A 15,791-nucleotide genomic window follows, 5' to 3' on the forward strand; every position below is an offset into this window, starting at 1 on the left:
CAGGACCGCAGACGCGGTTCATTCCATTGCTAAGTCTGTCTTTATGTCAAGCGTGTACCTAAGTCAGAGCAGTCCAGCTCACAGCGAGCACCAAAGGCCTTTTGTAAGAACACGTGGTTTTGAACAGTAAGACGTTTGCTACCATAGATCCCTCCCCTGTCTCCACCCATCAGGAAAACGGCCCAAGGAGAGTTTCCTGGGGAAGCACTAGGGGGTTCCCAGGTGATACTGCGCACTGGAAGCTCCCCTGCCCTGGAAGGCCCAGCAGCAGTTTCTGCCCAGAAGAGGTATTCCTGTGGCTCTGTGGAGCTTTCAAAGTGGCAGGGGAAAGACAGACTGAAACAGCAATTTGTGGGGATATTTTCACATCAAAAGGAAAAAGGGCCTGGGAGCAGGCCTTTAGTTGACAATTGTGATGAGGTATGTGTGTGGTATAAAGCCCTCACAATGAATTACAGCTAGTGTCTTAAATAAATAAATATGGCTACATAACTATATATATATATATATTTTTTTTTTCTTTTTCTCCAGTTAATTACTTTCCACTTAGTAGAACCTAAAGCCGCCTCCTCCACCCTCTGGGAGGGAAGCAAAAAGGCGAGTGCAGCAGCTCTCAGGAACAAAGGCACAGGCAGAGCTAGGTAAACTGAGTCGCATGGGATGGGCTGTCACTTGGACCCTGCCCCCAATGCTGAAAGGGGGCGTGTCCCAGATCACCCTGGCATTCTCCCGTCCCACACACAGTTGTATCTCATAAAGGCACACCTAAAAATGTGCGGCTGGGGCTAAGCTACACACAATTGCTGCTATGCAGGGTTGAAGAGGTGAGGCTGCAAGTCTCGGGTACAGCAAGGGTGCTTCCCTGCCTTCGCCCCACATGGGAGGGAGGTGGGAGGTCTGGAGAGAAAGCTGCCCGGCAGGCCCAGGCTGTGGTCAGTGGTGCACGTACAGAGGAGTCTTTGGTTCCTTGTGGGAGCAGCAGCTCCCTGGGTACAAACGCTCTGCTCCGGGAGCTTCAGAGCTGGGACAAGCAGGCTCCAGCCGGAGCGTCCTCACTGACTCCTCCCAGCATGGCCACTTGCTGCACGGGCACAAGGCACAGCCGGGAGTCTCGGGTGCAGTGCAAGTACAGGCTTTTAGAAAGACTGTTCTGAAGACCAACCTTCCAAGAACTTCCATCCCAGGTCTAGGTGAGGAACCTGGGAAACTCCTAGTCCATCTCCCCAGGGAGTAAAAGGTCCCTGCGGAGCCCTGGCAAGAGAGCAGGGGGGAAGATTCTGTGTCCAGAGCTGCCCACCTACAGGCTCCGGGGCTCCAGAACCAGCCAGTTCTCGGTGACCGTCTGCATGTCCTGGCCACTCAGAGGCTCGCGCAGCCTCACCTTTACCTCCAGCTTTCCCCCAGTGGGCTTCCTTCCATCCAGAACCTGTCGGGACCGGGGAGAGGGAGAAGGGAGGAGTGGGCAGGAGCAGAGCCCTGTGCCCTCCCGTGGAAAGAGTCAGGGGTTGAGGCGTCTGCAGTGTTAACACAGAGGAACAGCGGTGCTCTGACTGAAGTGGGGATGGAGACCCGGAGCCCAGCAGCCCACCTGGCATTGTCCTCAGGCCGCTCCGTGAGCAAGGACTGTCTCCGAGGAGCAGCTTGAAAGCGACTCCCTACCTTTACTTCAGAGAGGCCCAGAGGAGTGTGTGTGAAGTTGCCCGAGTCACGGTGGCATAGCAGAGCCAGGACTAGTCCCCGGGCCAAGTGCCTGCCATCCCACCAGACTGGCTCTGTCCTGTCATCTGGAGAGGGACAGCTGGGGGGCTAAGCAGTGCCAACAAGCCTGGGCACCCGGGCGAGCCCACACAGGCCAGGCTGCACTATGCAACCAGGCCTCCCCACAGGTGGGTGGCAGGTGTGCGGTGGTGGGAAAGACCTCAGTCTGGGACGCTTCCTTCTCTGCCAGGACACACTGGGGCAACCTAAGGAGCACCCTGCCCTCGGCCTCAGTTTCCTTATCTGTCAGAGAAAAGCCCTGCCTGAGAAGTCCCACAGAAACTTCACGAGATGCCCGAGGCTGCTTCCTAAGCCCAGACTAGAATTCCGGTGGCTGCGTGCTGCAGAACACGGCTTGACGTCAACGCTTAGTCCACTGCAAGCCACAGCACCCGGGCCTTCAGGGCCCTTGCTCTGATCTACTTTCCGTGAACTCGAGGGACCCAGGAGAGCCCCTTCCTGTCTAGGTGACTATGTTTCTCGGACTCTGAATCTCTCCACCTGTGAGAAAAGGGGCAGCCACCTACCTCTTCTGTGGAACATAGGTATCTATACACTAAATATTGGACACAAAAAAACTCCAGTAGGGACTGGTGTCTGATCACTGTCGTTTCTCCCAAGTCCTCTGATGTCCCTACCTCCACAATCTCTCTGATCTCACACTCGCTTTCCAGTCGCTCCAGCTTCAGGTGGGCTGTGCCGACGAGCTTGTCGCTTCTGAAGAAGGACCTGGAAACCCACAGACAGCAGAGGGCTGGGCCAAGCAGGGCAGTCGGAAGTGGGGGAGGGGGCAGCAGTGAAATCACATTCCTCTCCCAGGTGCACCATAGCAGTGGGACTGTAAGAGATCTCACCCTTTGTGGAAGATTTCAAACTTGATGCCTTTGCTTTGGATCACCCTCCTGAAGCCCCGGTGGTTTCGATTGATATTTAGTTTGAAGAGGTGATCAAATTCTGCAAGAGTGGAAGCATGTAGGGAGGGGCTTAGCTCCCAGGGATTTCGAAGAAATGGAGAACAGGTCCAGGACTGGAACTTCTTTTAGGTCTCTCTGCCTGCGGTTCAGGGTGATTACCACCCAAATGCTGGTCTTCTCTGGCTGCATTTCAGGGTGATAGCCACCAGAGGGTGATACTGAGTTTAAGTATTGGCCACATAGTGTTTCTACTTGTAGTTGACACAGTTCAGGGCTCTGACAGCTAGCATGAAGGTTGAAGGTTTTAAACCTCGCAGAGGTACTGTAGCAGGCAGCCTTGGTGATTTACTATGGTGATCTCCTATGGAGTAATTCTACTCTACACATATGGGCCTGCCATGAGCCAGCACCGACTAGACGACAAGCCCCTGACGGGCTGTTAGACTCCCTGGTGGGGAAAACTTGGAGTCTGGAGCTGCAGTCCCACGTCCACCACCTCCTTGTTCTGAGACCCACAGCACGTCTGCCTTCCTGAACTTCCATTTCCTACGATGTAATTTCCCCTGAATGTGACGGCCTTACTCCTGTCGACAGGAACAAGGGAGGTCACCGGCAGGCACTCTGGAAACAGAGAAGGGAGGAGGGAAGTCCTCCGGCCTGCAGGCCCGCACCTGGAGAGTTGGTGTTCTTCACCACAGCTGTCTTGCTTTTCTGAGCCTGGTCCTAAGAGCAGTGAAGAAGGAGAATTCAGGACAGCTTCGGCAAAAGCAGCAGGCAGTCAGGGACTCTAGGCTACGTCAGTGTCCAGAGAATGGCTCTGAATGCCTTCAAACCAACACCCCCCTCCCCCCAATGTCTCCCAGGAATGGGCAAGTGTGAGGGGAGTCTCCCCGATCCTCACCGAGTTAGGGTAGTGGAACTCAAACCGCACAAAAGCATCCAAGTCATCAGGGGTCACCCCTGTGGGGAAGAATGGAGTCAGGGCGTTCCTTGTCATGAGGAGCATCAGCTTCCACACTGGCTGGGCCAAGGGTCTTCTGAAGTGAGGGTGGCCCAGTGATTACCTGGAGGGGCAGGGAGGTTCATTCCCCGAACAATGATGAGATGCATTTCCGTGCTGTTGAGTTCCGAGAAGATCCTACAGCAGGAACAGAGGAGGAAGCGCCCAGGTAAAGAAGAGCGGTGGGTCAGGCCCCTCTGGAGGGGGCGCCTGTCTCAGCTAGCAGCGGTGATCCTGGTACTCAGAGCTCAGCTCCCAACTCGCGGGCCAGAGTTCTTTCCACACCCCTGCACCAGCTGGGCCCTCACATGCTTCTCACCACCTGCCAAGCCCACCCTAGGGGAAGCCATACCAAACTGGGGCCTCCACTCAAGAGTGGCCATCTCCCCTGGGCTTCCGTACCGTACAGTCTGGAATGTCTTCAACTCAAAGTGGTGGCTGGGAGGGTCCAGGCCCTGGGCTTGGGCCAGCTGCAGGATCTCGAGCTGCTTTCCACGGTCCAGAGCGAGCTTCTCAAACCTGACAGGGGGCGTGCCCAGGCTCTGACAGGGCTCCTGTTCTGCTCCCCACCCCCTCGGGCCGCCAGCCCTGGACCTTACCGGGTGGTCTCCGCCACGTTGCCCTGGTGCATGAACTGCTTGGAGAACAGCAGGCACTTCTGGAAGCAAAGGCCCCACATGGTGAGAGATCTCGATGCAGGGCTACCCGGGGGCCATGTGGGCCTATTTTCTGTAGCACCAGGTGGTTCCTCTCTAGCCTTGCCCTTTCTCACCCCATTCTCTCTCCCATGCCACTGTCCCCAAGTCCTGCACACTTTTCTGTTTACTGTGTCCTCCTCTGATGGCCTTTCCCCAAACAGACCTGGTACACTGCTGTTCACCTTTCCTAACAGCTCACACCTCGCCTCCAAAGGCTTTCCAGAGTCAACGAGTCCTTTCCTACCAGGGCTGTCACACGTGTGTGGAAGAGTGAAAGTAGTGGGTCACACGCTGCCTGCTCCCACCAAGGTCTCACTCCTCCCTGACACTCTCACCTGCAAAGCACGTCACCACCACTCTGTTGTGTGAGCTTTGGACTTTCCTTAAAAGAACCATCATCTGCCGATTTTGCCAATGAGGAAAATATGGTTCAGAACTCTTACTGTCACTCAGCTACTATGTAAAACAACTAGAATCTGCAACCCAGCCTCTGGCCTGAGCGCTGCCCCCAAAGGCAGGAGGTGAGTGTGGAAAGGGGCCCGCAGACAGGCCTACTGACCTCGCGTTGCTCCAGAAGCATCTTTTGTAGCTGGGCGTAGACCTCCTCTGCCTTCTGGGAGAGCCTCAGGTCCTCGTGGTGGATGAGGATGAAGTCACCCTCCTCATCCGTCAAGGGTGAAGGCACCTGCCCGGATCACAAGGCCCCTCAGGGGCCCCAAGAGTCAGATTATTCCTCTACTGAGCCCAACAAAATGGGAAATCCCATCAAAATGTTCTGATTCTACTAGACCCCATCAAAGGATGTTCCCAGCCTTTAATTTTGTCCCAGACTCCTGGAAAGCCTAGCCCGTCACCCCTACTGGGTCCTGTCACCTCTGAACACAGGCCACCCACCTGCCTTTCCCTGTCCTTTCTGGGGGCCCTGGGGTAGACTCTCATGGTGCTTTCAGGACGTTCAAGTCCTGCCTCCTGCCAGCAGCACCCCCAGGCCAGTGCCCCCCCCCCCCCCGTCCTGAGCAGCCCTGGTGTTTACCCAGCGGGTGATCACCTTGGAGAGGTTGATGGGGCGGCCAGCGCGGACTTGGGTGATCTGGGCCTCCAGGCCTTTGGCTGTCCGCAGATGGGCCTTGGCCTGTTCCAGGTCCTGGCCACGCTTAGCCTGCAGTGCTGCCCGCTGGTACTGCAGTTTCCGGGCCTCGAGCAGGGCCAGCTGCTCCCGCACTACGAGGAGACGCTGGTTAGGCCCATGCCTGCCCCGACCCTGAGCTTTCACTCCTCCCGCCCTCTCCTTCCCACTCACCGGATGGACTCAGTGACTCCTTAGAACTCGAGACCTTGGGCTCTGGCAGCAGCCGGGATGAAGGGGCCAGTGGCTGAGCTGGCTGCTTTGCCACTGGGGCCTCTGCCTGCAGGTCCCAGAAGGCTGTCACACGATGCTTGACCCCCATCCCTGCCAGCACAGCTCCCTGACTTGGGGTCTCTTCCTAGTGCTGCCCTGACTCACTGTGTGACTGGACTCGAGTGGCCTTACCTACCTGTCAGGCCTGCAGAATCTCAGGGTTAGCAGCTTTAAAAGCTCTCTGGTCTAAGCCCCCAGCAGGAGCAATCGAACCTGGATCCGGGGCCTAAGGAAAGGGCTCGAATCCAGCTCTGCAAGCCTCAAGCTGGACACCTTCCCCCAGATTTTGAGAGCACCTCTACCTCACTGGGTTTGCTGGCATGAATGCCATCAAGCACAGGGTCTGTTCCCCGACCAGCCCCCAGAGCCCAGGCCTCAGCCAGACCTCCTCCCGCTCCTCCTCCTCGGCTGCGGCTGTATCCTCCGAGGCAGCCAGCTTCTGGGCAGCTGCGAGGGTGGCTGCCATGACGTCCTCCGTGGAGGCCGTGGCAGGTTCCAGACCAGGGATCGGGGGAAAGCCTATGGACAGAGGCGGATGACTGGGAGGGTGGCTCCCACGGAGCGGCAGCAGACACACAGCACTTCCCTCGGAGACCTCAGGCCAAGGCCCGCTCACCTGGAGGAACGGGCAGCTCAGCAAAGTCAACTTTCCGCCCTGCCCGGTGTGCTCGCATGGCATCTTGGTATTGCTGAAAGGGAAGGGCAGTCAGCAGGCAGCGGGCAGCCTGGTGTGAGCCAACCGACTGGCTGGTGCCCACCTTGGCAATACGCTCGTACATCCGGGCCTTGCGTTCATCCCCGCTGCCCCGGGCCTGGGCACCCGCCTCCCGGTACTTGTTCAACCTCTGCTGCAGGGCGTCCAGCACAGTCTGTGGCTCTGCAGGGCCCTCTGGACCGAGGAAGGGGATGGCGTCAGCTCTGCCCATCCCTCCCAAGCCCCCACCGCTGACCCTCCATCCTGTCCTACCTGGAGCCACTGGGGTGTCGGGGGCCATCACGGGCTGCATGTGCTCCACTGCCGGAGGCATGGCGGAGGGGGCTGGGCGGGCCTTTGAAGCCTGTGGCTTCAGGTCTGTGAGGCCCAGAGCAGAGATGTAGGTGGGGAGCCCTGGCCAGCCCTCCCCACCCTCAGTCTGACCAGCTGGCCCCCGTGTCCACACTGACCTTCAGGTGCTGGGGGCATGGCACTCCAGTCCACGGGCTGCCCTCTCTCCAAGGCCTCCAGCACAGCCCCAAACCTCTATAGTAGGAAGAAAGGCAGGTAGCAGGGGTCCCTGGGGTCCCCAAGGCCTGGCTGAAGCCTCATCGCTCAGGTCAGTCTAGCTGTGACCTTCACAGGTCCCAGTCTCTCTCTGGGCCTCAGTGTACCCATCTGTGAAGCCTCACCTTCCCAAGCCTCATGAGCTCCCGGGCCCGGTCCAGATCCCCAGCCTGCTTGGCCCTGAGTGCAGCCAGCTTGTACTCTCTCTGTCGGGTCGACAGCAGGGCCTGGGGGTCTGGGTCAGAATCCAGTGGGGCAGGAATGCCAGGGCTGCCCAGAGGGCTTGTCTTGGGCAGGGGCGGGGCATCTGTGGGGAAAGGAAACGTGCACAGCAAGGACACAGCTGGAGCCCACTGGCCACACGCCTGGTCAGCGCCTGTCCGCGAGCGGGGAAGAACTGGCCCGAGGGAGGGGGAGCGCTACTACTGGCTGTTGATGATGGACATGCAACTCTTTGTAAACGCAGTTTAACCCTGGGAGTGTATGGTATGCAAACACTGTATCAAGAAAACTAAGAAAATAAAAACCCAAATGTGGCCAACGGTTACCATGGGTGAAAGAAAAAGAGCTGTTGCTTAGGGGCCTGGAGTTGATGTCAACGGCGGGAGAATCCTTTGGAAAAGGGTCATAACGTACACAGCATGAAGAGTAAAATCAAGGGCCCTGAATCATACCTGTAGAAGTTGCGGAATTAAAGAATGTTTTGTTGTGTGTATTTTTGCCACAATTAGAGAAAAAGTAATTACCTGAATAGAATTGAATGTGGTGATAATTGTACAACTCTTCTTCAGAAGACTGAATTACCGAATTATATAATATGTGGATAAAATGCTAATAAAATTGTTGATAAAACAACAGTGGCCTGAGAGGAGACAGGCTGTGGGTGCTGGCCCTGGGAGCCAGACAGTGTTGGGAGGCTCCAGATACCTGGTTCCATGGCGGGGGGTCCTGGAGGGTCTGGGGGCTCTGTCTCAACACTCATGGTGGTGGCTTCCTGGGAGGCTGGGGGCCTCTTGCCCAAGGCAACTGGAGGCGGGATCTCATCCTCATTGATCTTCCTGCCTTTCCTCACTGCTGCCAGCTGCGACTGCAGAGTCTGCGGGAGAGGAAGCAGGCCAGAAATCCAGCCAGCGCCCGCACCCGTGCCCGGGCCCGAGCCTGCTCCAGAACAGCGAGGCCCTTCGCCTCCCTGGGGCTGATGGGGAGCCTCCAGCCACTCCAGCTGCCTCACTGGCTCCCTGCTCCCCAGTGGCCCTTACCCACCTTCAAGCCTCGTTCACAGCGCCTCTCCTTAGCTGCTTCCCCTGCCTCCTTGGCTGTGGCCACCGCGGTCTGGTAGTTATGGATCCGCTCCTCCAGCAGAGCCTGCAGCCCCACAGCCCGTCCAGCCTGTGGACAGGGCACCTCAGCGCCTGGCCGCCCCAGGGCCAGCGAGGTCCCTGCCGCTCCCTCCCTGCCAGAAAACCGCCCCCGAGATGGAACTATGGGCTCAAAAGGGAGGCAAAGGTGCACTGGAGGGGCCAGAGGCCATGCTGGAGGCGCACACAGATGATAGGCTGGGGGTGGGAGGGGGGAGTGCATCCTGGGAGAACAGAGAGGCCTTTGAGGCTGGCCAGCCACCATGGAGCTATTCTTGTTGGCTTTCTGCTTGGGGCAGCTGCTGAGGGGGCCCTGGAAGGGCGATCCCAGCATAGATATGCCGGCCACACTCCCTGCCCATTCCACAGGGCCAGCGAGGGGCACCAGCGCCACACAGCCTACCTGAGCGGCAGGGCCTGGAGCCATTAGGAGGGTTGTCTGCGTGGGCAGGTCCACGTTTTCCTGCTTCTCCTCAGGGCTGCCTGGGCTGTCTGCCTTCTCACCACTGTCACCATCCAGGGCCGCAGCCACCTCCTCTTCCTCCTCCTCACCCAAGACCTCCTGCAGCTCCGTCTGGGGAGACACGCTAAGTTCCAGGGTCTTGGGGCTCACAATAGGACTGAGACTCGAAGGCCGTCTCCCTCAGCAAGATCTCCCAGCTCCAGGCACTATGCCGGAAAGGCCACTTTCCCCAGCGCACCTTTAATCTGACCAAGGATAGCCTTAACAGGGACCCCTCCCCAGCAGAGCTTGGGCTGGAGCTCAAAGGAGACTGGCCTCACACTTGTCCTTTAGAACTGTGAGGAACCCAGAATGCAGATGGGCCCTCTCGCCACCAGGCCCAGCTGAACCAAAGTGCCATGGCCAAGGGCCTGGCAGTACTTACCAGCAGGTCTGGGTCCTCCTCCAACCCTTCCTCCTCTTCCTCCTCCTCCTCCTCCTCCCGCATACAGTCCGCTGCCAACTTCTCAATGTGGGCCATGGGCAGGGGAGCTGGGGTCACAGAGGGTCAGGACAACAGGAAAGGAGGGTCTTCAATCCACAAGCAATGTCCCACATGGAAAAACTCCCTGGGCTGCTTCCTTCTCTGCATTTGCCCGTGGTATAAGCAAGCCGCCATCCACACACCTGTGCTCCACTCCCCGCATCAAGACTCCTCACGTCGCTAAAGACATTTTAGGTTCCCTTGAAACTCCTAACCATTCTGCAAGGTAGGGATTGTGACTCGTGTTTTACACACGAGTACACAGAACACTTCCTGGGCTGCTCTCATCACCAGCTGTGTCAGTGGCAGGGCCACAAGTCAAATCTGGGCATATCTTGTACCAAATTTCTGGGTTGGACTGAGAGTTGAGGGCCCTGTGGCCCTCGCAGACCAACAAGGCCTTCTCAGGTCTCCCATCGCCCAGTTCGGGGCCCAAGGGGATGAGGTGGGTCTCTCTGAGTGGTACCTGTCCAGCCCAGCCTGAGAGAGTAACTCCACTCCTCATTCAGTTTCTGGGCACGCACCTCACTATGGGCACACCTTCAGCCCTTGCTAACTGAGCTCCTGCTCAGGCTAAGCAGAGAGACACCAGTAGGGAGGGGCAGCCAGGAGGGAGCATGAGCAGGGCCAGATGGCCTCTGGGTGGGAATCTGTGGAGGGGCCATGGATGTCAGAAGACCCAGGCGAGGTGGCTGGCTCCTCCACCATCACACTGCTCTGAGCCCAGCCCAGGTGACCAACTCACCCTGGCCCTTGGGTGCCGGCTTCCTGTTTGCGGCCCCTGTCTCTCCGGTGAGGGCCAGCAGCTCGGCCTCCAGGTCTCCGTCGTCATTCTCCTCCATTCCCAGCAGCATGTCCTCAGGGTTGAAGTCCACAAAGAGCCCGAGCTAGGTGCACAGAGGGGCCCTTAGGACCACACATGAGACGGAGGCAAGGCCCAACCAGCACCCAAGTCAGGCCTCTTGAACTGTCGGACGGACCCATGGTGCAGAAGGGGAAACTGAGCCAGAGACATCACCCCCTCAGGACGCTGAACTTCTGTTGACCTCATTGACCTCACAAGAAGCCAGCGGATTACAGTGTGACACCAGCAAGGCTACCAGGGATTTGCTGAGCGCCTGATGTGATTATCTGCATTGGTTCTCACAGCCCTGATTACACGCAGGTCTTATTCCTCTCTCCACGCACAGATGAGGGCAAGACAGCCAGGTAAGTAGCAAGTCAGAACTTAAAATAAGATCTTTGGGATTGAAGTTCAAGTACTTTTCTCTACCACCTACCTCCCTGACCTGCCCCCTTTAAAACACTCAGTTCAGAAGAGACCCTGTGGCGCTTGGGTCCAGGAAAAAGAAACTAATACAAGCCATGGCCGCTGGGTCGATTCTGACTCAGCGACCTTCTAGGAGAGTAGAACCACTACCCGCAGGGGTTCTAAGGCCGAAACAGACAGCCTCATCTTTCTCCCAGGGAGCAGCGGGTTGGTTTGAACTGCAGACATTGCTGTTGGCAGCTCAGTGCTTCACCCGCTGCACCACCAGAGCTAGAGTTCCTTACCAGGAGACTGCTTGGAGGGCAGGCCTGTTTAGTGTCTTAAGAAGCCATGTCTCAGGTCTGCCAAGCTGTGGCCTTAGAGCAGCGGTTCTCAAGCTGTGGGTCGAGACCCCTTTGGGGGTCAAACGACCCTTTCACAGGGGTCACCTGATTCATAACAGTAGCAAGATGACAGTGATGAAGTATTGCGGGGTCATCACACATGAGGAACTGTATGAAAGGGTCGCGGCATGAGGAAGGTTGGGAAGCACTGCCTTCGAGGGACCCATAGGGCCCTTAGACTCCATGAGGAAAGGCGGGCTGGAGCTGTCCAGGTCACACGATGGAGGCAGTACAGGGGTGCCACCCTTCCCCTGAAGGGCTCTGTCAGCTTTGGGAGGCCGTCCCTGCACCCTATCTCTGCTAATGAGGAACCCCCTTCTGCCCTGTGACCCTGTCTGCCCAAGCTCTGTCTAGGGGCCTCTCCCCTCATAGGGCCTGCTGGTGAAGGAAGCTCGCTCCATACCTGCTTGGCAGCTGCCACCCCCTGGCCACTGGCTTGAAGACCCTTCCGAGGTCTTGGGCCTGGCATCTTGGCAGCCTGAGCGCTTTATCTGCTGGGAGTGAAAGACGGACTCAGCGGGGAGCAACCTTCGAGCCCCGCCCCCAACAGTGCTCCCAGGGGAAGGTGTGGTTGGAGAGCCTAACTGCAGAGACCAGGCTTGGTGCCAGCTTGGACGCCTACTGCTGGAACGCTGGAGCTGCGGGTGGGCGGGGCTGCTTGCTAAGGGAGTCACGTGGGGAGGGGGGCACAGGAGGCCGCTCTGTGAACTAATTGAGAAAGTTGGAGGAGACCTTCCGAAGTTGGGCGAGGAAGGAGCCAAGGCAGGCAGATTCCTCAGTAGCCCTAGGTTCGGTGTGGGCAGGAGGTGGGGCGGGTCTCTGAAAGGGTCCGACAGGAGCGGCTGCCAGGTAAAGCTGTTTCCATGAAAATCTCAATGCATTACCGCTAAACACAACAGCAAGTTCCTGTCACCTGGACGTCAGCCCCCCCCCCCCCCCCCGCGAGCGCAGCACACGCAGGAAGCCTGCCTTGGCCTTGGCGCACCCTCTAGCTCCCTACCCCGTGCCTCCGCCACTGCCAGCCAGGGGCGGCACCAGGGACGCGCACATGGCTCCAGGAGCCCACCACGCCTGGCTGTCCTGCGGGAGCCCGGGCTGTGAGCGCCTGGGGGCTGCAGAGAGAGAAGGGGGGCCCTGTCTGTGTGGAAGCACGAGGAGCTGGGGGGCAAGGAAAGGGCACAGGCATCCAAGCAGAGAACCCGCAGGTAAAGGTTCTGAGTTGAGCACTGCGTGGCTGGCACCAGGGCGCGGACACCAATATGGGGCTTCCTGGGCACACAGGGAGACGACCCGCGATGGTCCAGGCGATGCTGGAAGTGAGGCGGGGGCAAAGCAACACAACGTCATCTTTCTAAGTCTCCGAGGAGCCTGGGCATCACTCCAAGGTCCCGGGGCTCGAGAAGGGTCAGGCTAGTTTCAGAACCGCCTCTGGAGATGCAGAGGCCCAAGGAGGGCTCCCCAGGGAGGGGAACCGCCCACGGGGGCACCCTGTGCGTGGGGTGGGGGAAGTGAGGGTGAGGGAAAGGGGGATTCCAGACAGGAGGCAGATGGATCTACGGGGCTCCGAGCTTAACTGGGCGTGGGTGTGGGTGTTCGCTCTGGAGGGGGCGCCGGGATGACCCCAGCGGTCCAGATGATGGATGATCCCAGGGGTCCGGTGGACGGTGAATGGCGCGGTCACCAGCTGAGATGGGGCACGGGAGTGGCTCAGGGAAAGGGCGAGGTCGGTCAGCTGTCAGTGCGCGGCGCCCGCCGGGGCTCGAGGCGGGGCGTCGGGGCTGGACTCCGGGCTCAGAGGAGGGCGGCCGCGGGGTGTGCAAGTGGGGAGAAGCCGGCCCGACCCCTGCGGCTGGCCCCGCCGCCCATCTCCCCCGCCGTCCCGGGATCTCCCCTCGCCGGGGGCGGGCACACAGCATACCTCGCGGCCGATCCGAAACCGAAACCGGGCCTTCTTGGGCCCGGTACCGCCCAGGGCTCCCGCGGGCCCGGGGGGAGCGGCGGCCGGAAACTCCCGCCGGGGAGGGTGCTTGCGGCCGAACACGTGACGCCACGGGCCAGGCTGCGCGCATGCGCGGAGCGGAGTGGGCGGGCGCTTCGACAGGTGACTAAGCGTGGGGTTCCCAGTGCGCAAGCGTGCCCGAGCAGGTAGCGCGAGGCCCTGGCGGGCCTACGGCGGCCCCGCGGCGGTCCGGCTGCTCACGCAAATACTGTGGGTGGTTCTCCTCCCTCCCTCTTCGACCGAGGGTCCCGGCCTGGCGCTCGCCCCGCCTAGCCGTGCCGAAGGTGGGCGGGGCCAGGACAGGCCCCGCCCCGGCCCTTTCCCTCCGCCTCCTGCCTCCCCTCCACTTAAATTTTTCTCAATCGCCCGCCATTTGTACTGCTTTTCCCATCAGCAGGGATGAAATGAACATCATCCTCACTTTACACGAGAAAGCAGAGGCTGACTTTGCCATTTAAAAATGGTAGTTCCACTCCCATTTACTATGTATGAATTTCATTATTTTATATTAATGACCACTAACAAAGAATTAATCTTAGATGCTTCCTGTAAGCAGGATCAGGATCTGCCCTTTTACTGCCTTATTCACGTACCATATTTTCAAGGCGGATCAATGTGGTAGCATGTATCCCAATTGAGTATTTCATCGTGTGGACAGGGATTCCTGCAGCCACTGATTCGTTGACGGTCCTTGGGTTGTCTCCACCGTTTGGCTGTTGTGAATGCTGCCCCTGCTTTCTGGTCTCTGTGGACAGCGAGTGGCCTGAATCACTGGGACAGATGCCAAGTCTGTCACTCAGAGTGACAGCCAAACTACCTTCCAAAGTGGCTGCCATGGCACATTTTCACCACCAACGCATGAAGCTTATTCCTCCACGTCTCACTAATACTTTACCTTTTTTTCAGGCTATGCCCATCCCAGTGGGCCGCTGAGTTGGAGGCAACTTGACAGTTTGGTTGAGATTTTGGAGTGGGTCTGAGAGGTGTGCTGGTGATGCAGCGGCTCAGAGGTTGGGGTTAGCCGAAAGGTTAAGTGGTTCAAACCCACCAGTGCCTCCATAGGAGAGAGACCTAGTAATTTGCTCCAAGGGATTTCAGGCTAGAAAACCCTACAGGGCAGTTATACTCTTTGCCGTGAGATCAGGATGAGTTGAAATGGACTGGCTGATATCTAACGACAGTGATGAATACATTGAGTTCATGTATGTTTACTGGCTTACAGTGTAGTATGTCAGTGTGACCAAGCTGCCATTATAAACAGCACCACGAACATCCTTATAAATGATTCCTGGTGTCTGTCTAGAGCAGCGGTTCTCAGCTTGTGGGTTGCGACCCCTTTGGGGGTTGAACAACCCTTTCACAGGAGTCGCCCAGTTCACAACAGTAGCAAAATGACAGTGATGAAGTCGCAACGAAAAGAATGTTATGGTTGGAGGGGTCACCACCGCATGGGGGACTGTGTGACAGGGTCGCAGCAGGAGGAAGGTTGAGCACTGGTCTAGAGCATCTCCAAAGGAACGGAACTGCTGGCTCAGAGGATTTCTGCACTTGTCAAATAACTTGTCCCTGTTGATACTATCATCAGGGGGCTAGCTGAGGTCCAATTGTTTTATATAATCACAGGAAGGTCTTCCTGGACATGATCTTTACCTGTCCAATAGATGTAGAAGGGTCCATGGTGGTGGTGCCAGGAGTTAAGTGCTGGATCACTAAAGTTGGTGACTGAAACCCACCAGCTTCTGAGGGCAAAAGGCCATTTTAAAATTATTAAAAGATCATTTTATTGGGGGCTCTTACATCAATCCAGACATCAATTGTATCAGGTATATTTGTACATGTTCCCATCGTTCTTTTCAACTGAGCACTTGGAATCAGCTTCTCTCCCACCCCCCGTGACCCTTGGAGATTATAAATTATCTTCGTATCTCACACTGACCAGTCTCCCTTCCCCCATGGCTTCCGGTGTTCTTCCTGCTGTAGGGGTGGTGTGTGGTTATGTGTCAATCATCGAGATCGGTTCCCCCTTCTCCCCCCCCCCTATATCGGTAGTCCCATTCCTGGATTCCATGCTATAAGCCCTTATCTCTGTACATGCTCTGGACTAGTCTGAAGGGAGGCAGCACTGGGGTCATGAAACTGGGAGGTGAGGAAGCCTCCAGGAACCAGAGGAATATGTTTCATCAGTGCTCTACTGCGCCCTGGTTGACTCATCCCTTCCCTGTGACCCCTGGGGGGTGGGGGATGTTCCATTGTCTACAGATGGGCTTTGGGTCTCTGCTCCGACCCCCCTTGTTCTCAACCACATGGTTTTGTTTGGGTCTTCTGATGCCTGTTACCCGGTCCTGATGACACCTCATGATCGCACAGGCTGGTGTGCTTCTTCCATGTGGGCTTGTTGCTTCCCTACTGGATGACCGCTTGTTTACCTTCAAGCCTTTAAGACCCCAGTCGCTATCTTCTAAAGTGGGGCACCACCCACTTTCTTTGCCACATGTGCTTATGCACCCATTTTGTCTTCAGCAGTTGTGCCGGGAGGGTGAGCATCACAGAAATGCCAGTTTGTTCGAACAGTGTTTTTGCATTGAGGGAGGGTATGAGCAGAGGCCTGAAGTACTTACACTACACCTGTGTATTGCCATAGAAACACATGTACACAGGCCAATCCCTCTATTTTTATGGATTAATGTATTTAGATAAGGCTGTTCTTCCTACTATTAAGGTTTACAACCCTGGAACTCCAGGGAGCAGTTCTGCTCCGGGCTACA

General features: G+C 57.4%; 1 protein-coding gene across 4 annotated transcripts; it reads right to left on the bottom strand.

Annotated features, from left to right (window-relative positions):
* Positions 1-481: 481 nt before the first annotated feature.
* Positions 482-13,097, bottom strand: CC2D1B (coiled-coil and C2 domain containing 1B). Of its 4 annotated transcripts, none has more exons than XM_075556015.1 (24): positions 12,946-13,094; positions 11,431-11,518; positions 10,120-10,261; positions 9,276-9,382; positions 8,792-8,962; positions 8,294-8,419; positions 7,958-8,126; positions 7,156-7,337; positions 6,934-7,009; positions 6,737-6,841; positions 6,528-6,658; positions 6,386-6,458; positions 6,155-6,288; positions 5,671-5,776; positions 5,419-5,591; positions 4,930-5,055; positions 4,272-4,330; positions 4,075-4,191; positions 3,737-3,810; positions 3,574-3,632; positions 3,344-3,395; positions 2,613-2,712; positions 2,397-2,487; positions 482-1,426 (listed from the first exon to the last, which is right to left on the bottom strand). In XM_075556015.1, the coding sequence occupies exons 2-24, from the start codon at positions 11,494-11,496 to the stop codon at positions 1,298-1,300; spliced, it is 2,568 nt and encodes an 855-aa protein (XP_075412130.1). In that variant the 5' UTR covers positions 11,497-11,518; positions 12,946-13,094; the 3' UTR covers positions 482-1,297. The 4 variants fall into 4 exon arrangements, with proteins under 4 accessions (XP_075412130.1, XP_075412147.1, XP_075412138.1 ...); XM_075556032.1 differs by lacking the exon at positions 12,946-13,094 and adding an exon at positions 12,602-12,711; XM_075556023.1 differs by lacking the exon at positions 12,946-13,094 and adding an exon at positions 12,602-12,711 and having other exon boundaries at positions 11,431-11,521.
* Positions 13,098-15,791: the final 2,694 nt, after the last annotated feature.

This window comes from Tenrec ecaudatus, chromosome 1 (assembly GCF_050624435.1).
Source record: "Tenrec ecaudatus isolate mTenEca1 chromosome 1, mTenEca1.hap1, whole genome shotgun sequence".
Classification (NCBI taxonomy): domain Eukaryota; kingdom Metazoa; phylum Chordata; class Mammalia; order Afrosoricida; family Tenrecidae; genus Tenrec; species Tenrec ecaudatus.